The sequence below is a fragment of the Micropterus dolomieu genome, linkage group LG10 (assembly GCF_021292245.1).
Source record: "Micropterus dolomieu isolate WLL.071019.BEF.003 ecotype Adirondacks linkage group LG10, ASM2129224v1, whole genome shotgun sequence".
Taxonomy (NCBI): domain Eukaryota; kingdom Metazoa; phylum Chordata; class Actinopteri; order Centrarchiformes; family Centrarchidae; genus Micropterus; species Micropterus dolomieu.
The window spans coordinates 12,546,993-12,574,117 of NC_060159.1; the positions used below are offsets into that span (position 1 = coordinate 12,546,993).

The following is a 27,125-nucleotide window of genomic DNA, read 5'->3' on the forward strand; positions in this document are numbered from 1 at the left end:
GTTTTTCTTTCAGAAGTGGAGTCCTCCTGGGTCTTCTTCCATGGAGCCCACTTTCGCTCAAAAAGCGACGGATGGTGCGATCAGAAACTGACGTACCTTCACCTTGGAGTTCAGCTTGTATCTCTTTGGCAGTTATCCTTGGTTCTTTTTCTACCATTCGCACTATCCTTCTGTTCAATCTGGGGTCGATTTTCCTCTTGCGGCCGCGCCCAGGGAGGTTGGCTACAGTTCCATGGACCTTAAACTTCTTAATAATATTTGCAACTGTTGTCACAGGAACATCAAGCTGCTTGGAGATGGTCTTGTAGCCTTTACCTTTACCATGCTTGTCTATTATTTTCTTTCTGATCTCCTCAGACAACTCTCTCCTTTGCTTTCTCTGGTCCATGTTCAGTGTGGTGCACACAATGATACCAAACAGCACAGTGACTACTTTTCTCCATTTAAATAGGCTGAATGACTGATTGCAAGATTGGAGACATGTGTGATACTAATTAAAGAAACTAATTAGTTTGAAATATCACTATAATCCAATTATTTATTATCTTTTCTAAGGGGTACCAACAAATGTGTCCAGGCCATTTTAGAATATCTTTGTAGAATAAGCAATAATTCATTTCTTTTCACAGCTTCTTTGCTTTATTCTATGACATACCAAAGGCATGCAAGTATACATGATAAAATAGCTTTTAATTTCATCACTTCTCAGGAGGAATGAAGCATTATTTCAATGAGCTGTAAGGGTACCAACAAATTTGGGCACGTCTGTATGTGTCTGTCTTTAATAGAATTCATTTTCCCAACTCTTTGGAGTGTCTACATATCACTGTAATTTATTCGTAATTTATTCATCAAATAGTCCAAGGAAATGTAAATAATAAGACTGTTACTGAAAGTAATGATCATAATTGTAGTTCACTATGCCCAAACCTCTTAGTTACTGTTACTACGTCAATTTTTGCACTGCAGTTTACAATATCGGTGGCAGAATTACCACTTGAAATTCATAGTCATTTTTGAAACATCGATTTCTGGCAAAGGTAGATAAAAGCAGGCTTCTCATTTCTAGCTGGCAACCATTGAATTTTACTGACTGAAATGACAACTATTAGGGGGGGGATTTTATTAGATATTGCTGCCATAGCTCAACGATTTGATATAAAATGCTGTGTTATTTACACGGTGCATGTTGCAAAGTGTGTGAACTGGGCTTTTTTTAAATATAATCTGTAACCCCACAAATTAATGAAGGTTAGTTAGTTAATTTAATGCTCCTTGGCCTTTAAAAAGTAACTCTCAGTTACTCTGAGAGGTAAAGATTGCAGCTTACATTAGAGTAAATAAACATACTGTTTAACACATTCCAAACATTTTTGCTCTTGTGTTTTTTGTTTTTGAAAACAAAAAAATTTATATTGACTAAAAACGCCATTTTGGCATATAGACAAATCCAAAGCTTGACAGGCCTGGTCTGGCTAGTTACTTAATAACCTGTTACTGGACAGTCTCTATTTGGAGAAGAGATTTAAAACGTTCCTCCAAATGTGGGAGTGGTGACGGGCCATAAAAACAATCAAGACTGATAAAGGATAAAATATACTGTGCCATAAGCATTGATCTTGCTGTCTAACTAACTGATCTTGGGAAGAACAGATAAGAAGGGAAAAGGGTGACGCTGAGTGTTTGAAAAGCCTGATAGATGGAAAAGAGAAGTATATACATTAGAAAAAAGTATTGAGAAAGGGATATAAATATACAGAGATGCGGACGGATAGACACACAAGTCTGTATATATATTTAGATTGCCTTATAGACTTGGAGACGGTTTGTCTAATCTAATTTATCAGCACTCCTCTGCTAATTGTTATGGTATTGGCGTACAGTCACTCCCTCCCTTCTCTTTTTGCCCTCCTGCACTCTGTTCTTTGTACAACACCACAGAGGAAATGTTGATTTTAATCACTGGGCATAATTAATTACCATCCTTACTTGTTAAGAAAATAAAAGCCTCACATTCACATAGTAATTGGCAGCAATTTAATTTGTGGTCTACTGTAGGTGAGTTTTGATGAGTGCGTGTGAGTCTATGTGTGAAAGCAGGTGAGAGGATGTGGTAGATATGTGCGTATTTGAATGTGAATGGAGTGCATATGTGGATCTATCTCAGTGCAATTTATAATATGTTTAATAGGTAAAACATATAGTCATAATATTATTAGGGAATCCCAAGGTCTTGCATACCCTTTATGAATAAATGTGGCCATAAAACTATATAAAATGCATCGATAGCTAGAAAGTGTTCAGTATTCATAACGCAGAGGGCAATAACAATGATGAACAGGCTTTGGGTTTCAGTTTACATTCAGTGATGGATTTGAGAGCTTTAGATTGCAGTGAGGGCTTTTTACAGGTAGTTAAGATTCCATTTCTGTTTCCCAAATGACCTCCATTTCCAGAGGGTCATGAGCTTCAGCTTTACTCATTTATTGCTCCATCCCCCGTCATAAGGCGCTTCACTACACTACTAAGCATGAATCTGCTGTGCTGCCAATTATATGCATGTGCTTTTACTTATAAATGAGAGGTTTATCAAAACGAATGTCTCAGAATTGGTTGGAGTATCAGATACTTTATTAAGGAAATCAGTCAAGTAAGTAACTGTTTAATTACCAGTCATCCATTGCTAGTTTTGGTCCATTGTAACACAATTACAAGAGCAAGGGGATTATATATATATATAGATATGGGATTATATTGTTGGTTATATACTGTAAGCAAAGTTTAAAAACAAATGTAAACAGCATTGTACTGCAAACCTTCAGTTAGATGATAAAAAAGAAAGTAAGTAGTATTATGCTACTTCTAAGTAGTGTTAGCCAGCTAACTTTATTAGCATTAGCTTGCTGGCTAAAATGCTTTAGCTGCGTTTACAAGAGTTTATAAAGGGATGCTACTGCAGTACGCAGTACAGTACATGGATGATTAAGTCTTCATTATGATTATTTAACTAGAAATTAAATTTTTTATATATTCCATTATATTAACCTTTTACATTTTGTCAGTTTAGGGGCTCCATAGGATACACTGGCCATCAAATAAAGTAGAATAACTTGTTTGGTAAAGAACACATTGTTTTGCTACTACAGCATCTATCCATTTGATCGGGGGAAGATTGTTGTATGTTCTTCCACTCTTTGAAGGCTAGTAACATCTTAACTGCTGGGAAACTTCAGTATGGTAAGAAAGTTTTAAGGGTTAAGCAATAGAATACATATATCTATTTAGGTTTAGGCTAAATCTGTGGACTTTGTGTAGCCAATATAAATTACTAAAATATATATATTTATATTTCAGCCTAATCAACATTCGAGTAATTAGATGTGGTGCAATTTGTGTACCTCTAATAGCTGCCAAGGAACTAGCAATACAGGACATTTGCTTTTGCCTGCACTGTGACCTAAACAGCATAAAACTCACCTGCAGAGCTCCACAGCCTTTTCAGCAAAAATCTTTTGGCTTTAAGTTTTGTACATTTCATTTTTCATTCATTTTTAATCCAGGGGTCAATCACATTTTTGCAGATGCAACATACCGTGGGGCATAAGGTCCTCGAAGCCACACGAGATCCACTCCACAATAGCATTACAACTTTTTATTATGTGTCAACATGGCGCCATGAATTATCATGCTGCAACATGAGGTCGTGGATGAATGGCACAACAATGGGCCTCAGGATCTCGTCACGGTATCTCTGTGCATTCAAAATGCCATCTATAAAATGCACCTGAGTTCGTTGTCCATAACACACGCCTGCCCATACCATAACCCCACCGCCACCATGGGCCACTCGATCCACAACATTGACATAAGCAAACCGCTCAGCCACACAACGCCATACATGCTGTCTGCCATCTGCCCTGTACAGTCAAAACCGGAATTCATCCGTAAAGAGAACACTTCTCCAAAGAGCCCACTCAGGTCAGTTACGACGACGAACTGCAGTCAGGTCAAGACCCCGATGAAGATGACGAGCATGCAAATGAGCTTTGCTGAGACGGTTCCTAACAGTTTGTGCAGAAATTCTTTTGTTATGCAAACCGACTGTTGCAGCAGCTGTCCGGGTGGCTGGTCTCAGACGATCTTGAAGGTGAAGATGCTGCATGTGGAGGTCCTGGGCTGGTGTGGTTATACGTGGTCCGCGATTGTGAGGCCAGTCTGATGTACTGCCAAATTCTCTCAAACGCCTTTGGAGACGGTCTATGGCAGAAAAATGAACATTCAATTCACGGGCAACAGGTCTGGTGGACATTCCTGCAGTAAACATGCCAATTGCATGCTCCCTCAACTTGCGACATCTGTGGCATTGTGCCAAGTGATCGAACTGCATATTTTCGAGTGGCATTTTATTGTGGCCAGCCTAAGGCACACATGTGCAATACCCATGCTGTCTGATCAGCATCTTGATATGCCACACCTGTGACGTGGATGGATTATTTCCGCAAAGGAGAAGTGCTCACTAACAGATTTAGACAGATTTGGGGAAAAATATTTGAGAGAAATAGGCCTATGGTGTACATAGAGTAGGGCTTGGTGGTATATCGGTATAATGGGGCATACCGATATAATTTCAAAAGAGATATAAAATTAGACAATACTGTTTATACCGATATAGTTCGATGTTAATTATGTTTTCTTAACATCTTACCGGCGTTTGCTCATCTCTCTCCCTCACCATGCAACCCTGCCCCTTCCTCTGCATCTGCATGTAGCCGTCTACACACAAACTCTCTAAAGACATGGAGGGAGTTGAGTTTTCTTAGCAGAAAATACCAATATATATATATATTTTATACCGGTATTCAGCCTAATAGTACCGGGATATGACTTTTTGGTCCATATCGCCCTACCCTACCATAGAGAAAGTCTTAGATCTTTGAGTTCAGCTCATGATGAATGGGGGCAAAAACAAAAGTGTTGGGTTTATAATTTTGTTCAGTGTATATCCAGTTTTATACATCTGATGACACCACTGAGGCTGAAACTATGTTTTATGAGTTGTGTGTGTACACTCGTGTGTTTTTGTGTGTTTGTGAGTGTGTTTGTGAGTGTGTGTGTACATGTACTCGTTCTTGTGTGACGGAGCTTGTCTTCACAGCAGCCATTCTTTGGCAGGATGTAGTTTTCCCCTCAGAAATCAGACGCTCTCTGAACTGTTAAATCACACTAGAAGCCAACCTTTGAGAAGAAAATTAATTACTTTCCCTCCGCCTCCACCCTACTCTAATTTTTTTATCACATTAACCCTCCTTCGTTCCTTTTCACTTTCTTTTCTTACACTCTCCCTATTGATTTCTGTCTTTCTCATAATATTATAGAATAGGTTTAGCCACAGGTGACTTTTTCTTAAACCAACAGTTAAATGTGCTGTTACGCATGAAGCCTTGTTCCTTCCTTTCAATGCCATGGTTAAAGTTTGTAGGCTTTGATACTAGTCTAGATTAAGTGTTTGAGATTGCGTAGTTCATTTGGGTCTGGTTTTGGCAGGAATGCCTTGCCCACATACTCTACTGCAATCATTAGGTTGTCTAGTTTTGCTATTGCAATCAGGAGCGTGTGTCATTTAAAATCAATGAAAGCTGCTCTCCTGTTTGTGTTGCATTTGTGTTGGATAGTGTCTAGTGGAAGTGGCCAAGATAATAATAGATCACTGAAATCCACTTCTCAGCGGAAGATGCTGGCATTTATCATCATATTTATCAACAACATGTAGCAGAATTTCAAAGGAACAGATTGTTACTATAGCCTGAACACTCTTCCTTCACTTAATTTGTGCTTTGTGCTCAATGACCTGGGGATATCTAATACTCAAGATCTTCACGGTAGGCTTTTTGTTTTTGGTCTCAAATGGATTTCACACCTCCCTGCTTTCTCTCCACCCTTCCTCTCAGGTTCAGATAGAAGATGTGGAGAATGAGGGGAAAAGATATGCTCTCTTCCTGGGACTGCTGGAAGCTGCACAAAAGTGGGAGGACTTTCAGTTGCTCATACTCCTCCTGCAAGCGTGGCCACCAATGATGAAAGAGGAAGTGTAAGTCGGATGTCTTTATTTTTGTTCATTGTTCTTTGATTCTTTCAAGATTCAAGCAATAGTTTGGCATTTTTGTAAATAAGTTTCTTCATGTTCTGTCCAACAGTTAAACGAGAAAATCGATAACAGCTGTTTAGCTTAGCTCAGCTAGCCTGGCTTTGTCCAAAGGTACCAGCACCTCCACCAAATTAACACGTTTCTCCTTTCTTGTGCTGGACTACTTCTTACCTTCGGACTGAGCCTAGCTAGCTGCCCCCCCTTTCAGTTATAAAGCTAAGCTAAGTAGTAGCCTTATATTTAACAAATGGATAAGATAGTGGTACCGATCTTGCCATCTAACAAATAAGCTTATTTCCCGAAATGTCAAAACTATGCCTCTAAACTCCTCTAATACAGTAATTACTTTCCACCCGTGACCATTGAATGTGCTCTGAACTGCCTGAAAACAGGTCGTTTGTAGTCCAGCCGTTTCCCTTTCATCCCTGTGACGTCACAGGGATGAAAGCTAAATGCACCTCATATAACGCTCGCCAAGCGGCTACTCCGACACGCCCTCAAAAACACCGGTGGAAAAACACTGAGCTGCAGCACGCACCTCCTCTCCCTCCCAAACACTAGCTATCCTCCAGGCAGTCAATGGACATAAAGTTGTTACTGTGATGTAGAGACAGAGCTCAGTTAAAACTTTATGGATGAAAGATACATTTGTTCCAGATTAATAACTTGCCACTCTGAAACTCTTGCTCCAGTCTATGTTGCCAAGCTAGTCGGCAACATGTAGCCTACAGCTGAACCGAAGCCGTGTTTGCTTCTCACTAACCCGCCCTTCTCTGCTTCTGATTGGCTAGTGGTCCTTAACTAGCAACTGCGCATGTGCAACTCCCAACAAAGATCATTTAGAGACAAGATGTATCACTCCACAGCTAAAATGAAGCCTTCAACACAGGGTGAAAAGAGGAGCTGCAGCAATGTGCAGTATGGAAAAAAAAAATATGGTGTTTCTTGAAAATTAAACCATGTAAACATGTTCTGGTACAACCCCTAAATAGGATTTTGAACATGAAAATGAGCATATTACCACCTCTTTAATAAATATACCTAAAGGAACCCTTATTTCATGACTTGCTACTCTCTGCTGTCTCAGTAATCAGTTTTAAGCTTAAGTTACTTTTTTTGGATGTAGATGTTTCTACTATATTTACATTGCATTACAGGTTTTATTATTATGCAAAACCTTTCTTATAACATCATTTGTTGGTGCAAGTTTTTTTTTTTAGAACATTTTTAACAAATGCTTTCAAAAAGTGATGGGGACAACATCTGCCATTTCAAGTGGTGGGTACATGTCCCGAGCATCCCCAGTGTAAATGATGACCTATGACCCTACCTCCCTGTTCCCTCCCAGGCAAATAAGACTAATAACAGATTAAAACCTGTTTTTATTTGTATTTACTGTGGAGGTGTTCCGATGTTTAAATGGATGTAATGAATGGATGCAAAGGAGACACAGAGATTTGATGGTTATTTCCTTCTGTTTAGAGCACAACCACACTGAAACAATTAGCAAATGCTCTCAGTGTTTTCACACATGCTTTCCCCAGTTCTATTTTGAGGCTGGTCTTGAATTGTCTGACATCTACCGCAAGAAAAATCTGCTTAGTGTAGAGGTGAACGGAAGACTAGAAGTTTTCGAAATAAGAAGAACTTTTTATTTTGAGTTGTGGCAGTATAACAAACTGAACTAGAAAAGCAATTTCTGAAAAAATTGTGGTGTGAATGCTGGCTGTCTAAGGGCTTGCGCTAAACTGGATAGCTGCTTGAAAAAAGTTGAAGTACAAATGTATTAAAGATATGGAAAGACAGTGACTGTGCCAGCAGTGTAAGTCTGTTTGCTTTCAAAGTTACACATCAGCATCCAAACAAGATTTCCTACAACTTGTGAAAAAATATGTATGTAGAGTGAAAGGTGTGGGAAATACACCGAGTTGCAGACAAATTTCTAAAAAGATTTTGAAGTGAAATCCCACTCTGCCAGTTGGTCGTCCCACTCTAGCTGCGAACATTCCGTCCCATAGACACTCATTATAAACTCAGTAAAAAAAGGCGGAAAAGACATGAAACTTGATTTACGATAGCATAAAAAGTATAGCTTGTGAACGTTTTAAAGTCTGAATGGCATTTCTACGTTAATGTATGAATTAAGGGAAGCGGTTGAAGATTACTGAGTTTGAAGTATTTTCTCATTGACTCATTATAATGAAGTTTCAAAGAAAGTTGAGTACCTTGAAGAGTTTGAATAGGATTTGAAAGTTGAATAATACTAAAGAAGAAAGAAAGATGTGGAAAATGTTCATATTTGAATGGAAGTTCTAGCTGTAAGTATGTAACAGTTGAAAAGCCTTGAAAAAGTGTGAAAATGGGGACATTTTGAACATTCTGTCCATCCACTTACAGTACATGGGGAAAAATGCCTGGAAAACCTTGAATGTCTTGAAACGTATGAAGGTATATGATATATATATATATATATATATATATATATATATATATATATATATATATATGAATGACGTTTCTACGTTGGAAACTGTGGAACAAGTTAGGTTGCAAAAAAACGAGCTGAAGAATAACTATAATCAAGAATTACAGAATGCTGTACAATAACATAATGTTGTGAATGCTTTCCAGCATTCACACCAGTGAAAAGAATCAGGAGCATGTGTGAATGTGGTTATTATTGTTGATTTTGTAATAGACAATAGTGTTGCCACTGGGTTTGTGTAAGGCCAAAGGCAGAGTATCGTCCAACTGAGAAGCAGTAAGAGAGATGGAATTAGCTTTGGAGGACACAGCTGCTTCAAGTTCACACCCAGATTTCACTGACACTCTACTAACAGCTGTAGTCAAACCATCACTGCTGGGACAGTCGGCTATACATTTTAACGGAAGACTGAGCTGTTGTACTGTATTTCAGATTTAATGCAAACTGAGTACAAACTCTGCTGATTATGGATTTTGTTTTTTCTTGTCTCTTTGGTTGTCCTCATTTGAATCGCTCAAGTTAATTTGCTGCAACGCACATTCATATACTAGTGACATAATATGCCTCACAGAGGCCAAAACTCAGAATAATGTAACCTTCAAAAGCCTCATTTAAGATGTTCTGTTAAGACGTGAGAGCCTTATCTCTTAGTGTGCAAGACACATGGATAACCTTACTATTAGTCTGACTCAGCATTTAATCCTGGATGCGACGGAAGTGTGTTTACACTGTGTGTCTGTAGAGTGGAGATTTGTTTCTGTAAGTGGCTCTTTTGGGAGCTATATTGAGTTGCATCTAAAAAGGCTTATCCTTTAGTCTGTCCGCATAAACTGAGTCGTGATTCAAAGCACGAATGGAGGCTGGCTGTGACTCACACTGCACCCTGTGACAGATTTGGCAAGCGCACACACTCTCATAGTCGCATGCAGCAGTACCTCCCTGTCCCCTGGTAAAGCACAGGAAGCAGCGCTGTGCCAGCAGCACAAGTGGACTCTGTTTGCTTCCATGGCCGCATCATACAAAGGTAAAGCAGCTTGTCAGGACAAGACGCCCCGGTAGCTGGATGGAGAGCTGCATTTTCTACTGACAGCCGCACACAGGAGCCCTGCTGTCTTTTGCGCTTCGCGTCTTCATTTCTATCCTCTCTTTCTCATTTGCTTTCTATCACACACACACCCTCCTCTTTTGCAGCTTTACATAGGCACACACAGGCTTACCACACGCTTCCTTTAAGACTCACTTCAAGCAGCCTAATCTTACATGAGACTTCAACCACTTCTCATCATAGGATTTCATCTCAGGATTTATCAGCATGTTGCCATCTACCCTTTATCACATGAAAACACCCACAGTGAAACAAAGCACACATTCATATCAGATTCCTCCTCTCATCTCCAGTCTCGTTATTTAATGTACTGCTCGTCATGTTAATCACATACCTAAAACTTGCAGCAGTGCTAGCATGTCGGCACGCCTATATTCTAACCAGTATTCTACGGTTCTAAAGGTTAAAGAATTTACTTCCATGCATCATATGAGTATTTACATCCTCACTAGGGCTCAAGGATGTGGTTTGATTCTCTGCTTGAGCCTTGATGCAGATATACCAAAGTGAGGCCTTGGATTTTCATTAACCGCTGCAACCTCCATTACCGCGGAGATTGGTGTTAGCCAGTTAGAGGGGCTCTCATATAGTAGTTACCTTACCATGCTAATGATAATACATAAAATTAATAATGTAAACAGGATCCGTCCATCAACGAAGACCTAATTATCAGATAATGAGTCATTCTGTGTTTTCCATCTTTTTCTTGCTATGACTGACATGTGTTAATAAAGATCCATGAAGGTCATATTGCCTTAGCATCACTGGCATTTGCCAGCCTTGGTGAGAGCTAATCGGTTACTCTGGAGGCATTAGCAAAGGTCTTGTAGATCTCATAAAGGGGCGTGTCGACAAAGGGTCGCCTGTCAGTGCTGGCAGCTGTCCCTCTGGTGTTTACAGAGAGAGAGAGAGGGAAAATGAATCACGTAGGTCTTAAATATTAACTGCAGGTGTATTGCGGTCAAACAGCTTTTCTCCTCACTTACATGTCAGCATCAGAATTCATTACATTTTCTCCTGATGATTCTGTATGTGCTCATGTCAGCCTGTGATTTCAAAGAGGTTGATGTGGCTGCTGTGTTTATATTATTCACAATGTACATTTTCATGCAATACGGTGTACATAAGGTGATGAGACCAGTCAATGTCCAGCAGGATTACCATCTGGTGACATAGAAATGCAGAGTAATGGATGAATGACAGTCATTTCACAAGTTGTAATATTGTTTGGTTTTACAACAGACTGTATGTTCCCACCTACACCTGTTGTCTAAATACACTCACTAACAGATTCACAACAGATGTATAGGTAAATGAACACACTTATTGTTGTATTTACCAGTCCATGTTCTTCTCTTTAACATCACCTCTGAAGAGACAGAAGCTCAGCAGAAGGCTACACACAAACACACACATTCACAGATCTGTCTTCTTCTCTGTCTCCAGGGCAGAGTCGGAGCGCAACCCCTGGGTGGTGCTGAACACGGCCCTGCTGACTCGCTGCCAGGGGTCAGAGGTCAGATTAGACCTGGGTCAGCAGGTTGTCAACATGGTGCGATCCCTCTATAACACCAAACACAAGCTTCCTGCACAGGTAAACGGCAAACTCTCCTATAACTGCTTGTGTCTTCTTTGCAGCAATCTGAAAAGTAGTAGTAGAGTTGAGACAGGAAACAGGAAAATAATGTTTTAGTTTCATGCAATACAGCTGTGGTGGAATGTAAGTTTAATTTTTAGGTACTGTATGTATTTTCACTTTATACAAATTTCAAATATTTGTACATTTTAGTGTATAGTTATAGTTTCTAGTTACCTAAAAGTTTAGTTTAGTCTTTACATTTCAGTTAATAAAATATGGCACATTATTTAGATTAAACTACCCACCAGTATAGGAAATAGTATACATTTGCTCTACCTTGATGAGCTACAACATTAACATGCTACTTGTGTTAATGCATCTTAATAATAACCAATAATACACATTTAAAATGATATAATTCAGTAGAATAAATATACTTTGTTCACCACATCCGCTATCATCAATCGCTATGAATGATTACTCGGACGATCCTTGTAGTTTATTACTTGTGGTAAATATATACGAAATTTAGATATTTTATGACTTGTAACTCACTAATTACTCCCATCATAAATTGTTATATGTTTTATGTTTATGTTGTATGTTTTAATGTCTGCAATTCTATTAATTGTGCTGCTGCCTGTCTTGGCCAGGACGCTCTTGGAAAAGAGATTTTTAATCTCAATGAGTTTTCTTTCTGGTTAAATAAAGGTTTAAAAAAAATAAAAAATCTTATCAAAAACAGGGGACTAAGCTTGTTTGAATTTAGTGTAACCGCACTGCACTGCCACCGTTTTACCCCGTATCTTAATAAAGGAGCCCAAAGCTATTAAGCATGTAACCCACAGCAACATGTTAGCATCAGTTCAGTGCTTTTTGCAATGTACTATAGGTACTAGCCACTCTTTGATATCTGACAGCCCCTAATGCTATTCATGCCCTACTGAGCACCATGGAAGTGGTAAGCCTAATGCCTTTCTGTATGTCTAGCGCCAGCTGACTGTGATATTAGTTTAGCGCTAATGCTATTCAGTGTGAATAGGCTAGTGTCTGCCTGGCTGTCTAATATTAGCGTGGGAAGGGGGTGGGAGGTAGCGAAGGAGGCCTTTTACTCTGTTCTGAACAGCTTTAATTTGAATCTGCTGGAATGAAACCGCCAGAGCATGGGGGAGTCAGATTGCATTGTGATATCCATATATTACTGGATAGGACTGCAACAGGAGTGGGTGTGTGTGTGGGTGTGTGTGTGTGGGGGGGAGGGGGTGTTTGTGTGTAGACCTTTTTAAAAGTATTATGTTCCTGTGTGTCTGTACAGTATATGCACATCGATTAACCTTCACTGTTCCTCGTCTACTCTCTCTCCTCTGTCTTCTGCCCTCCCCTTTTGTTCTTCCCTCACTTCTCCTGTTTTCATTCCACTTTTGCTTTTATCTTTCCCCCTTCTCCTTTCTTCCATTCATCTACACATCTCTCTCTCTCTCTCTCTCTCTCTCTCTCTCTCTCTCTCTCTCTCTCTCTCTAGTGTATCAGACACATAGCCACCCTGCTGCTCGAAAACCAGCTGAGCCTTCAGCAGCCTGCACTCAAACTGATGGCTGAGAGTGGTGATGAACAACTGCTGCAGCTGACTCTGGATCAGATCAACAACATGACAGCAGTAAGTGCAAACAATATAGTGGAGTTTACTGTATGGACCACAATTTGAAAAGAGACAGTTTTCATAATAATAATCAGTTAGTTAGTTATTTAGCCTCTGAAACTTGAAAAAATTGTGAAATTTGAATTGATGTCTTCAGATATCTTGTCTTGCCCAACCAGCAGTCGAAACAAACATTTTCAATTTACAGTGATTGCTGCAAAAGGAACTAGGAAAAGCTTAAAGGATGGAATTGAGTATCAAAATTGTCTACAAGTCATTTTCTGTTAATCAAATAATGCAGTGGTTCCCGACCTGTTTGGCTTGGGACCCTTAAAAATGAAGTAATGTCTACTTGTGGCCCCTCATCAGAGGGGATGGCCTTGCTGTGGACACGAGTTGCTAAACTTCTTGAAACTTTCAATTGAAAAGGCTTTTAGAGGCCTGAAGAGAACTGTCATTTAACTCGCAAGAAGAAAGGTCTAAAAAAACAAAATCATTTTGTGAAACAGGTGCATGTTGTATCTCATTAGTTTATTCCTCTGGTAAACCCCTCAAACCCCCTTTATCTTGTCGGGAACCAGGACTAATCAATCAATCGTTTACTAATCGTTTCAGCGATAGTGACTGAACACCACTTCTTTATTTGAGGCTTTAATGCCTACTTTCAGTCAGAAGGTAAGATCCCATGTCATCACTGTTTCTTAGGTCTGTATATTAAAAGCAAACTATATGGTGTTCTAGCAGGCCTCAGAGACACTACACTACAGTATATACTGTAAATAGTATATGGTGTGAGATGGAATATAAAAGATGGAAAACAAAAAAGCATTAAGGTAGACGACTGATAGAGATGTGATGGGGGAAAGTCTAGTCTAGTGCCAGCCAAACATTATAAAACCTCTTTGCTGTAAGATAGAATAAAAAGATAAGAATGAAGTTCTCCAAAATTTTAAAATTCAAAGAAGCCAATGTTCATCCACTTGCTAACTGTCCTCCTGTTTTGGGAATCCACATTCAGATAAGAGAGTAATAGTTTAAGATTGTGTGGGCCGCTCTCCACTGTTTCCCAATCAGATAAGCAATTGTCAGAAAGTAGGCCTCTCAGACCCAGCAGACCCTCTCTGTGTTCCTGGATCAGATAAGAGAGAGCCTCTCTATTAAGTGACATAGCCCCTATTAAATGAAACATTAAAGCTCCTATATCGGTACACCTGAGAAGCACACTGCTTTTATCCCACAGAGAAAAGAGAGCGGGACTGAGAGAGGCAGGGTGTTAAAGAGAAAAAGATATGTGATTTAGATGTGGGAAGAGGAAATCATCTGGAAAGGGAGTAGGTGTTGAGAGAGATAAATAGGATGAGAAGGGAAATTAAAAAGCCAAAAGACAGAGCAAATGTATGAAAATGTAAAGTTAGAAAGGCCAAGACAGAAGTATAGAGGACAGAGCAGGGTGCACAGCCTGACTGAAGGGGGGTGGTATGGAAGGAAAGACTTAGAGAATTAGTAGGGGGAGTATGAATGGAGTAAGAGAACGTAGTGTGTCACGCTGCTTTGAGAAATAATCTCACCACTGCCACCTAAGAGCTGAATGAGCAGGGGCATGTTCAGAGCAGCACAGAACAGTGTTCATCTGAAGATAACATCAGCAGAGACACTGAGAAATCGTCTTACATCTAATACATCTGATAATGTGTTGGCTTGCTGCTCAGTGTGGAATTGTGCACATGTGAGTGTGAATTTGCCCGTGTGTATCTCTTCTCTTTCTCTTTGTGTGAATGTCAGTTTGCCAAAGTTAGTTTATACCAAGTAGGTTTTGCAATAATATCTTTTGAAGCACAGTGTTTCTGATGGCCTAAACAGTCTTGAAGGATCTGTTCACAAAACAATGCATATAGCACTCTGGTATAATCTGAAAAAGTTATCACAGCTGCAACTACTTTCTCTTTTGTTGCGACACTCGCGAGGTAAACAAAAGAATTACGATACACAGTAAAAAGGTCAGTATCGGTGGTGATACCAATACGGTGTATCAGCTCGATGCCAGACTGATAGGATCCGCCAGTGCTTGAAGTGGGCCGGAACGCCCCGGTAGGCAGTACCACCATCTCGACATTTTATTCTTTGGCGTACCGTGACATTTTCTTGTGTACTGGGACATCTCCCAAGCTGCTGGTACTCTCCTCTGCACTCTACATAACAGGTTCTCTGGGCGCTACGTGACGCTCACCTGTTCCCGTTTTGGCCTGCCTGCTAAACTCTGTCGGCGGAGAGAGACAAGGGAGAAGAGAAGCTCAGGTGCCTCTCAAGCAGGCGTGTGCTGAATGTAGCTCGTCAATGTCACTTGTCGTGAACTGACCAATTACAGCCTGGATGGGGCGGGATATTTAAAAGTATTGACAGATAGGTGTCATTTACACTGGGGACGCTGGGGACATGTCAGAAACAGAATGACTCCATCACTTTTTGAAAGCTTACTTTCAAAGTACTGGCACCTATTTTTTTCCACTTCAAGCACTGGTATCTGTACGTTAGGTTAGAGCTCCTAGCACTTTATTGGACTGAAAAAAACCTGGACATACTCAACCAAAACTACCTGTGTGGTTTGTTTTGTGGGGGGAACTGACTGTTTAATGCAACTGAATAGTTCAGTGCTCTTCATCTAAACATCTTTTTTCTTTTTTGCTGGCACATTTTTCACTATCATGACCAAATTCAAGCTGATACAAGAGCACAACACTCTGAGGCCTTTTTTATCAGATCTACAAATAGCCGGGACTTGTCAGCAGCCAGCCATTAGCAGATCAGTAGATGTTATCATGGGAGGGTTAGAAATAATTGATTTTAGCTGAACAGCTTGGTCAATCAGAAGTTCGGGTGAGTGTACTAAGGAAGCTTAACTGTTAATTGACTGTTATTTCGATTGAATTACTTTAAGCGCTTCATCGAGGGTTGCTCTTTTGTCACAGTTTGACTCCGACATACCAGACAAAATTAATATATCATAGAAAGTATCACTCGTCATTTATTCATGTCTAAACTAATCCTGTGATTGATTTTGGCCACAATGCACCATATATTTATTAACTCTGCAAAGCACAGCCCTCTTGATTAAATACATTAAAATGACACGTCACTCTGAGTGATTGGCAGTCCTTATCTTCTTGCACGACCCCACGGGAGTGTGTTCCCTGGCACTCTGTATTTGTATCTGATGTCATAGATTACTGTGCACATTGTTTTCCCCAGTATCAACACTTTTTTTTTTCTTCATAAAAAATATGCTCCTGAGATCACAATAAAAAAAGATTAATTCTGAAGATTACTTTTTAATTAAAATGGTGTTATAAAACCACTTGACACAAGAAGTAAATGAGAAAAGGTAATTTATTTGGCTGTAGTATGAGATATGTGTTCATTTTGCTTCACATTTCCTGTGTCTTGCTTCACTGCAGAGGAGACCAGAGTGGGCGTAGCAAAACGGAAGCAAAGAAAGAAAAGAGTGGGAGAAGAGTATATGAAAAGGTGGCAAATTAGTAGTAGAGCGGGAGCAGGTAATGAAGAAGAGGTTGTATTGTTCTTAATTATGCAGGGAAATGCAATGCAGACGTGTAGGCTTTTATTTCTTTTCACTGGGAGCAGAAACACACGTGGCACTCTCCTTTACTCGCCTTCCTTTTCCGCTCTGCTCCTCCTACTGAAGATGTATGGACCACGGAGAAGCAGACAGACGCGTTGGAAAAGGGAGCTAGGGGTTAACACCAGCCTGGGATAAAGGGACTGATAAAAGCTGCCCCATTAATATGAATAAGCTGTCAGTGTACAAAGACATACATAGCACACTCCCACACACAGCTGCAGTCCACAGCATAGTTTCTTGCAACAAATTATTTTGGCATTCGGCCTCCATCATTACTTTAATTAAACAACTGTGTAAGCCCCACTCCCCTCAGTTAGCGTTGCTATACCACTCAGGCTTTCACTTTCCGCACGGCATGATTACACTGGCAGATTTACCAACCGAAATTCTCAGTAATTTTTAACAATTGGTCCTTGATTTTAGAAGAAGGCGACGAAAGCAGTCCTCTCATTTATAGCTGGCGACTGTCAGTGTTTCCATCTGAAATGGCTACTGTACTGCAGATTTTATCAGCTGTGGCTAGCTAATTAAGCTAACATTGATTTCATGAATTGGTTGAAACTTGAAACTTTTTAATGTTTCCACCTGACTAATATAAGCAGACTATAAAAGGGGTTTTAATGTCCCAGGCAAAAAGTTATCATCCTAAACAGTTGATGATAGAAAACATAAGGAACAGCATTGTGCTTATATTGCAGTGTAGAACTTGTTTGTACAAGTATTATAAGCTTATATTGAAAAGAGATTTAAGATCAGACTGCTATTTTGTTCTAACATAAACCTGTTTGTAGTTACTTGTTTGCAGTTTCAAAGTGAAAAGGAAAACCTCACGCAATCACGTTGGCTGGAGTGCGCACTTCCTCAAATCCAGTAAACTGAGTGCCGGACCGCTAACACCTAAACTTTGATAGCATCCAGACTAGCATCTACACAGAGGCAAAATAATACACAGTGGATGTGCTAGTTGTGAATGTTAATGTTAGCTGTAGTTAGTCAAAGATATCCTAACTCTTGGCCTTGGAAGTAACGCTAAGTGGACCACTGTAGGAAGTCCGCTAGTTAGCTGGACATGCTAAGAATTGCAGCTCACGTTAGAACAGATACAAACACTGTTTTCCATTCCTTTAAATTTTGCTGTTTTGGTTTTGTTTGAGCAAGCACAAATAACACCAGCCCCCAAACTCTTCAAATGCAGAGTGTCTCCCTTACTATACATTTGGAGAAAGCCTGCCATGCCATGGCTTCTCCAAAGAATCACATACACCCTGTCCATCTGCCCAGTGGAGTGAAGACAAGAGGCGTGTGTGTGCATGAGTGTGTGATAAAGTGATCATTTGTCTAATTGCTTGTTTAATAGGGCTTGTTTACTGCTTTTGTGCCATATTGGACCTGTTAATCTAGCTGTGTTTGCTTGCAACATAGTGTGTTGATCCCTGATTTGGTCACTGCGTGTATGTGTGTTTATATTTTCTCATGTGCGTCACTGCCTACTTTTATTTAAAAAATTTTTGGCTTCACAGCCTCTTCTTCTGTCACTTTCAATCATGTCGTGCTGTAAGCAAGGACTGGTGTGTGTGTGTGTGTGTGTGTGTGTGTGTGAGAGAGAGAGTGCTCAGTGTGGTGTGCCACTAAAGCCCAGGGACAGCTAGGATGAACGGATGGGACGCAGAGCCTGAGGAAAAGAGAGAAAAGGATGAGAGACGGAGGGAAGGAGATAGTTGTGTGTTGTCTGGCATTCCAAAGGAGCTTTATGATTTAAATGATAAAAGAAGGCTTGGCCATGCATTATGTATTAGGCATTGTACGTGTACGGTAATTCCAATTAAGCTCTCAGCCGGGTTCAGCTCAGGGAGAGACAGGGCGGAAAAGGACGTATTCAGGAAATGAGAAACGTGCAGAGCAAGAATAGAAAACAAGGGTGTGAAAAATTGACCAGACCAATCAGGCAAAATTTTGCGGCCACTGGAAGCATGCGGGATAGACAACCTTGGCTGTCTTTGAGAAGGTAATAACAAGAGCAAGAGGGGGGGTTGGACATCTTATAGCTGCAGTTTGATGTGTCAGTTCTCTTGTCACGCTGAGTGTTTGTTCATTCACTCACGGCGCACGCCGACTGCAAGCGCACACACACTTACATGAGGCAGAAGATGCTTCTTGTTTTCGCTTCACTGAAGAGACAGACAAGGCAGAATGAATGGATGGATATACAGGTGTGAGAGGTACAGCAGACTGGATCGTTAGCTGTAGAGTTAACTCAGAGAATGGCGTACCACACAGTTGAACACTGGCTGGAAATGTTTCATGATTTAAATATTTAAATCATGGTATGGCAAATGTAGCAAAAACACATTGGTCTGACCAATTAAATTGGTCAGTGTGCGCTCCAATGTTTGCAGTAGACCAAATTCGTCATATGTAAAACTAAAACTATAAAAACTAATTTGGCTACAATTAAAGTTATCGTTTGTCATTTTGAGAAATATGCTGATTTACTTTCTTCCTGAGAGTTAGATGAGAGAATCGATACTACTCACGTCTATATTCTCTGAATAGGAAGTTGGAGCCGGCAGGCGGTTAGCTTAGCTTAACATATGGACTAGAAGCAGGCAGAAATGGCTAGCCACATCTTTAAGCCAAGATTAGCTAATTGTCCCCTGGATGTAGCAGCATATTTAATGGATGGATATGAGAGTGGTATTGATCTTCTTGTCTGACTCTCTGCATGAAGGCAAAAAAGCGCTCTTTCCAAAATGTCAAAGTATTCCTTTAATTACAGATTGCTCAGAATCATTCATTTAGAGAGCAGAAATTTAGTAGCTACAGAGAAAAGCATAGCAGCATTGTTATTTAGGAATGGCTGAAATTGTGACTTTAGTAGAGAATATAAAGAAAGAATAAGATTTTAGATTCAAGATAATATGTATATTAAGTGATCATCTGAACTTGGTCATTAGACTCAGCAGTCTACCATATACTACTCAATTACAGTAGGTGTGAACTCTGGACGAACAGCAGTGCCTGAAATGTGACAGAGCTGTTCGGGCTGTAAAAAGGACATAAAGTTATCTTCTCCCGCTCTGATATCAAGATTCCCCTCCATCCTTCCATCTCTCTGCTGCTCCTTCACATCTATTTTCAGCTCGACTGTCAATCTAACTGACTCTAAGACTCAAATCTGCTGTCTCTCTTGACACCGTCAAACAGTAATAGCCTGGGAGGTGTGTGTGTCATTGAGCATAGAGGACCAGGCCTGTAACGTTCTGTGCTTTTCTCTCCTCCATAATGAACCAGGAAATGCAGGAAACACAAAAATTGTATATATTTACTGTATAAGTAGTGGTTGTGTTCCTGTCCCTAAAGTGGTCATAGCACAAGACTGAGCCTTTGTCCTCTAAATCTGTAGACATCCCATGTAGCCCACACTGTCTAGATGAGATAATATATGCGTGTTGTTACTTTTTAAAGTGGTCTCCTCCGCAACGCCCTGCAGATGTGATATCTGAAGCCTCCACATCACTGCTGGTTACCTGCGTTTCCCCTTTCTGATGGTTGATACAGGGACACATTTCAGTGACATTAAATATGCTCCACTTATTATTTTCATCATGCCAACTGGTTGAGCATTCAGACCAGTGGTCTCCATATATGTGCCATGCAGAGCCATGTGTATTCTGTATGCGTGAGCCCTCATTACAGCCAAACACTGCATAAGGTGATTTCAGTGATTAGCAAGACTTCAGGTCAAATCAAGTCAAATATATTTGTACAGCCTTTAATCACACTAATGGCCCTCAAAGGGCACCACAAGGCCACATTTAACAAAGTAAAAATAATGAAGAATAATTTCCGTTTACTACAAATTTGATACAGACATTCATATCTAGTGCCACCAGCAGGTCAATTTCTTTTTTTGTCCAATACTTTATTATTCATTCCCATCAGCCCCAGCTGTACCTTGTGTTTAGTGCTAATTAGCAAATGTTACCATGCTGACACACTAAGCTCAGTATGTTTAACATAGTAAACATTATAACTAGGGTTGCCTCAGGTACCTTAAAATACGGAATTATCCCTTATTTGAGAACTAAAAAAAAGAGAGAGAGAGAGAACTAAAAAGCGCATTCCATTTTGAATGTCGTATTTCCAAGTCGTCTTTAATGCAGCATCCCATGCAAGTCATCCAACCCGCATTCTGTGAAGACTAGTCCTTTTCTACCCCTAATTGGTTAATACTCGCTGCCATTGTTGGTTTGATCAATACTGTCAGGTTCAGGGCCAATCGGAGTTAGATAAGGGCGGGTCTCTTGGCAGGGAGTCGAGTTGAAACAACGGCGGTGGCAGCTCCAGAAACCCCCCACGCCCCCTCTCAAACGAAAGCAGATGCACAAGTGCCCTACCAACGACCGTGAGAGTGGGAGAAATCATATACTTATTTGAAAAGTGTCAGTGGAAATGAGTGTCAAGCCAAACTGCACAGTTTGTGGGCCAGTGTTCTGTGTGGTGCACGGTGGCTGTCAGACGTGTGACAGCATGCCGAGGCAGTGTAATGATTTAATAAAACGTACGCATTTTCTGATTAATTACTCTGGATTTCATATGCTGCCTATTTGTTTAGAAATATTGTTTCAGTGTAAATGAACACACATGCCTACATTATGGTATGATTTGTTTTTTTTTTAAGTTTGAGGTATACAATCAGACACATTAGCATTAATTTATAAGAGATAAGGGAGAGATATTTAATACACATAGGCTATAATTATCAAAATATAGTGCTTATGTAAAGAATATAAACAACTATGTGTTATGCTTAAAATAAAAAAAATAAGTGCATTAATATATTTACTGACCAAACATAAAAATGTTGTTAAATTAAATTTTGAAATGTTTGTAGAAAGGTTATTTATGTGTGGTTTCATTGTTTGGACGGCATTACTGCAAACAATGACAAATATTTTGGCCAAAACCTGTGTTCACACCACCCTTTACAGTTGTTCGAGTTCATTAGCAATTTCTCAACCTGTCCATCAACAGCTACATCATAAACATAGTTTCCGTCCACTGGTTATGTGGAAAGGATATTTTCCAGAATGACCAACAAAGTGACAGCAAGAACAGGTGCTCTGTGGAGCTCATTAGGATTGAGCTCTTCATCACTCTCAACGTTGAGCTGTCCTGTTCTACTGTAGCTGTTTGTCTTTGTATATCTGACAAGACAGCATTTATAAAAGGAGGTAGGCCTAACATGCTCCAATACTGCACACAAGGCCTACTACTTCTGGTCCGCTGATGTTCATGATGTACGTGGGAAATCCTTGCAAAAGTCTTTCCAATCGAATCGTATCAAAGCATTTCTTTTAGCCTATTTATAATAAGTTATGGACATGTTGATTTAATAAGCTAATAAAATACAGTTCACATCCTATTTTTTGTGGTCTCACTGTCACACATTTATTATTGTCATAGCTGTGTATTCAGCTATGAATACACAGCCTTTCCAAACATGTCAGTATTGTCTCACAGTATGGGCTCACAGTACAGGCTCACAGTATTGTGAGCCTGTTAGCATGTTGATGTTAGCATTGAGCTCAAAACACAGCTCATATGTGAAGGCTCACAAGGCTGTTACTATGGCGGTAGACTCTTGGGGCCTAGCGGCACACAGTGCAGCGCAAGTGTAATTGCTAGTTTCTTACTGACTCTGCTGTAATTTTCATGCCCAGTGCCCACCTTGTGTAAATACTTTCGCCCATCTCCGCGCCAATGGGAGTGTTGGTCTTAAAATGAGGTGTGGTCAGGTGCATAGTTGGCGCATTGCTATCTTAAGGCAGCAGAAAGCGATTGCGCCATTGACCAACAAAAATCTGGTAAAAAGTCAATGCGCCTTAATAGGCGGGTTAGATTTGATGCATGTATCGCAGTTATATCTGCTGATTTTGGTGGGTACGGTAATTAAAATTAACAATAATTAATAGCAGATGGATTATGGTTTGGTGAAATAGGGTGAAGTGTCTCCTCATTACGAGAGAGACTCGCATTTACACGAGGAGCAGCAGCATAACTTAATTTATTATTCATTCATTTAATCTCCCGACACACCAATAAGATTTGTGAGGATCTAATGTTAATTAATGTTCTGCGTTCTTCTACACATCAAAAGGTCACGTACACAGTCCAGTTCATCATTGTTAATAATAATGCAGCGCATTGAGGATACAGACGTTTCACAGAGAGGAGCGCATGGATCTATCTGTCTTTCACTGTTAACAGAGACTCCAGTCAGCCATATAGTTTGTACACTTCACTGATAAACCACAAAATTGTAGATTAACATTAGGCTTCATGATCAAAGAAATAGGGACTTTGGTCTTGTTGTAGTTTTGACCTCATTTCAATATGTCAAAACCATATTATCTGTCATAGAAACCAAACTTTGCATTCAAATTACACACAAAACCACCAAATACAATGAACCTTCTTAATACCTTTTGCACACAGCGTTTAGGAATTGAAAAAACTATTATAAAAAGGTTTTCATGAACCAATAACTATAACATGGACCTGTAGTTCAGTTATGTTCCACTCCATGAGTTTGATACTCATGGAGTAAATCATACAGTCACATGGATACAACAATTGTCCTTTTTACAGGATATTTATTTTCCATTCAAACATTGTACAGTAGGCTACAGTCCTGCAATCACTTGTTGAACAATCATACCTGTCACTGTAGTGGTCACAGTAATGTGATGTAAGTCACCAAAACAAGGTTCCAAAACACAGGTGAGCTTACCTGTTCCCCTCTTACTTATTGAATGGCAGTGTTTTTAAATGACAACTTGGTGACAATTTTGACTTAAAATGAGAGGACTTCTTTTTGCAAAGAAGTGTGAATAGACCAGAGAAGTGTGGATAAAAGGGTAAATAGTGTTTATAGACTGGTGTACATAGTCTGGCTGGGAGTTGACTAAATGATTTCAAGAGGATAGCTTACACTACCAATTTTTGTGTGTTAGCAATTGAGAAAAACTGTAATAAGATTTTGTTCACCAATTTAATAGATGAGATCTGGTAATGTGGCAACACTGGTGAAAAGACTTGTTTTAAACAAATCGCCAGGTTAGCCAAACTTATTTTAGCGTAGTGTAGTACTTTTAAACAGTCCACAGCCCAAAGATATCATTATTAAATATATTTTACCTCCCAGCAGTGTGGATTAGATAATCTGGCTAAACGCTTGTCTTCTGACTCATCATCTAACCGTTGTGTTTCTTGCCTAATCTCACTTTATTGTTGTACTGTCACTATGTTCCCAGATGTCAGGAAATACTTTGTAGAGTACAATGTTATCAGAACTGATAAGGGTGAAGGCCAAACCCGAGCTGTAATAAACTTATTATCCTTTAAAAAAAAAAAAGGATGACAAAGAAGTCTTGGCCAAGTGAAAACATGCAGACAAACAGTTCTTGATGGCACATGTTTGGACACTATAGAGATAAACAATTACAACATATTTTGTCTGCACTACTGAGAAATGTATGTTCACTCCTCCTTTATCCGTAAAGTTTGAAATCCTCTCTGTAACATATTGAGCTTCAAAATAGGTCAATGTTCACTGCAGCTCCAGAAAATCCAATCTAGAACATTTGTTCTGGGCCTCTGTTGAGGCTCCAAAATCAAAAGTTTGAAGCTGAAGTGTTAAGTTGTTTTGAAGTACCTCTCCTTGGTTCTAGTGTGCATTTGGCCCTTGGAAACAGTTGGTGTACTTAAAAATGTATGTATCTGATGCTTTCAGTGCATGTCTGCCTTTCTCCTCTCCAGCTCCCTCCCTGCATTCTACTCCATCATACATTTTTTCACACTCCTAAGCACACTCTCCTCTCTTGTCTTCCTTTCCCTTAATTCTCATTATTACTGGGTGACCTCCTCATCCACCTCTGTCTCACGATTAAAAAATGTCTCTGTCTGTCTTCTCTCCCTGGCCCTCCTCCCTCTCCCGGCTTGTCATGATTCATCTGATCCCGTCTCAGTGGAATGGAGAAATGACATCATTAGTCATGCCTGACATACTGTATCTCTATAACGGTTATACTGGATGTCAACTGTCTGTCTCCCTTTGGTACCAAAGCAACCATGAAGTTGTATTGTATTTAAATGGTAAATGCATCCAAATCCAGAATACTTCTACAGAAACTATGAATCTTAAGACACAGCGATAATGTTCTTTTTCAGATGTGCTCATAATTACTACAAGGTAAAACTTGTTTTATGTGCAAGATGTGATTCCACGAGGGGACGGTGTCAATGTCACTGACAACAGTTGAACGTCTCTCAACTCTCATGTGAGACATTCAGGTTCACTAATATCCATCATTGCATGAGTTTAGGGATACTTTATCACAGTTTTATGTTTTTTATGGATGAATTGTCTTTCAAGGAGAGAAAAATGGAGCAGGGTAAGCACAGAGAGGAGGGATTTTAGTAGAGGTGAGGGAGTGGAATTCATCCGCGGCGGCTCTCTACTACGGAATAGAAGACATGAGCTCCACATTTATAATTGATCTGCCTCAGCTCCAGAAATACCCTGACAGTGACTCGCTGTTGTCCGTGTGTGTGTGCGTGCGCGCGCGTGCATGTGCGTGCGCGCGCGTGCAAGTTTTAATGATAGAGACAAAACAGGTGAGAGGATGCAGCGACGGGCTGAGTCACAGAGAGAGGCAACCTATCCGCTGCAGCACTCAGCCTTGCTTCTCCGTGGCTTGTAAACTACTCACAGCAGTCCCAGCGGCATTTAGCTGTTTGAATTTGCATTCAATTCATTGATGCAAAGAGGTAGAAGATGGTCTGTTTATGGCTACATGAACATGTATTGTGAATTGTTCTGGTAAATGAGAATGTTCCTCTCAAAGCTGCAAAGAACTGCAGAAGAAGAGGAGATGTGCGTTCTTTTGTCAGCCGGTGGGTGTTTAGTGGTAGCTAGAGACCTGGTAGAGAGACTGGTTGCATATTTGCCAAAATTCTGGCTGTAACTCTTGGTATTCACAGGGGTTGAAAAAACTCGCAATCACACGTAAAATAAAAGTTAGTCTCTCCTGACTGTGTCACCACATGTGTGTTTACACTTCCTCCCTCCCTCCTCTCTTTTTCCTAAAGGAGACAGCTTCCTCCTGCGACGCCGAGCTACTTTCATTGCTCCTGGACGCCGGGCTCCTGGTGGGCTGCGTCTCCTCGGCCCTGTACCCCCTGCTCAGCTCCCACATGCTGTCCCACCAGCAGGAGGGTGGCTGGGATGTAGAGAAAGCCGCCACTGAGCTGCTGGCGGCGGGCCACAGGCCCGAGGCGGGCTCCCTGCTGCTGGCTCACCGTGGAACCCACCAGGCCCAGTTCACCTTCAACTCTGCCTTGGCTGTTCTCAGGAAGTGGCTGTGAGGGGTGGAGGGAGGAGGAATTGGATTGCGATCTGAAGAAATTAGCGTGAGGCGAGAATAGAAGGGATATCGGGCCGTACCATTGCATTTTGTTCTGTCACTGGGTTTCGATTTCATCAGCTGAAGACACGTCAACAGCAGCTGCAGTGTCTGCCTTGAAGGTATAGGGGCGGATGCCTTTAATACTGAAACATCTGCTCAATTAGAAACGCATGCAAGTACACAAACACAACCTCTGCTATCTCTGTTATGAATGAATGTTCAAACTGAGGGATGATCAGAAAATGCACTTGCTGCTCGCTTTTATTTGTGTGTATTTGTGTGTAATGTGTCCTATTGTGTGATAACGTAATTGAGCAGTAGCCGGGAAGCAGTGGGTGGATATTAGCCTATTGTTCCGTGACAGGTTTGCCTCTTTGACGTCCCATCGTTAAACACCCTGCCTCTGCTCCATTGTTTCCCCCCTAATAATGTCTAATTAATTCCTTCCAAACAAATTAGCCCCGCAGCTGCCCCACACTGTGTGTACGTGTGTGTGTGAATGCACAAAAACTGTATATGAGCACCGACACCCCAGCGATATCATGTCGAACTAATGATGAGGACTGAACGTGTATTTGTATGTTTACGCGCACAGTGATGCTGTCAGCATGGTTGGTTTCAATTTATAAAATGCAGGTTTCATTCTGTGCCACCTCTCAGATCTGAAATAAAGAAAACTAATGACATGACAGTGAGTCATTGTATTTTCATTTTTTGTTGTATTCCATTTCTTTCTCTATAATAGTCTTGGTGGAAAAGTGCACAGGTAACATTTAAGTCCATGCAAAGTTTTCAAGAGACATCTCTAAATTTGTTTGTTAAAGACAATATTTCAAAGCCTGTTAACATTTCATTGAGCTTTTCTTTTTTAATGATGGGTTGATCGAATGGATGCGTTTTATAAAGGTTGGTGTTCCATCTCATTATGAGTGCTCTCAAAACATTTGCATTATAATTACAGCATTTCCACATTGTTCCAAGATAATTGCAGCCCTCTGACCCAAACATCCACCGGGTATTTTTTGCTTGCCCTCAAATGCACTTTGTTTTGTTACACAATAATTT

At 40.3% G+C, this 27,125-nt stretch overlaps 1 protein-coding gene across 1 annotated transcript in view; it reads left to right on the forward strand.

Annotated features, from left to right (window-relative positions):
• Nucleotides 1-26,749, forward strand: part of LOC123978219 (neuroblastoma-amplified sequence-like) — a 113,242-nt gene extending 86,493 nt beyond the window's left edge. The window contains exons 40-44 of the mRNA XM_046061388.1: nucleotides 14-74; nucleotides 5,949-6,088; nucleotides 11,182-11,329; nucleotides 12,837-12,971; nucleotides 25,744-26,749. Of these exons, the coding sequence (XP_045917344.1) occupies nucleotides 14-74; nucleotides 5,949-6,088; nucleotides 11,182-11,329; nucleotides 12,837-12,971; nucleotides 25,744-26,019 (760 nt within the window). The 3' untranslated portion in view covers nucleotides 26,020-26,749. The remainder of the gene's footprint in view (nucleotides 1-13; nucleotides 75-5,948; nucleotides 6,089-11,181; nucleotides 11,330-12,836; nucleotides 12,972-25,743) is intronic.
• Nucleotides 26,750-27,125: the final 376 nt, after the last annotated feature.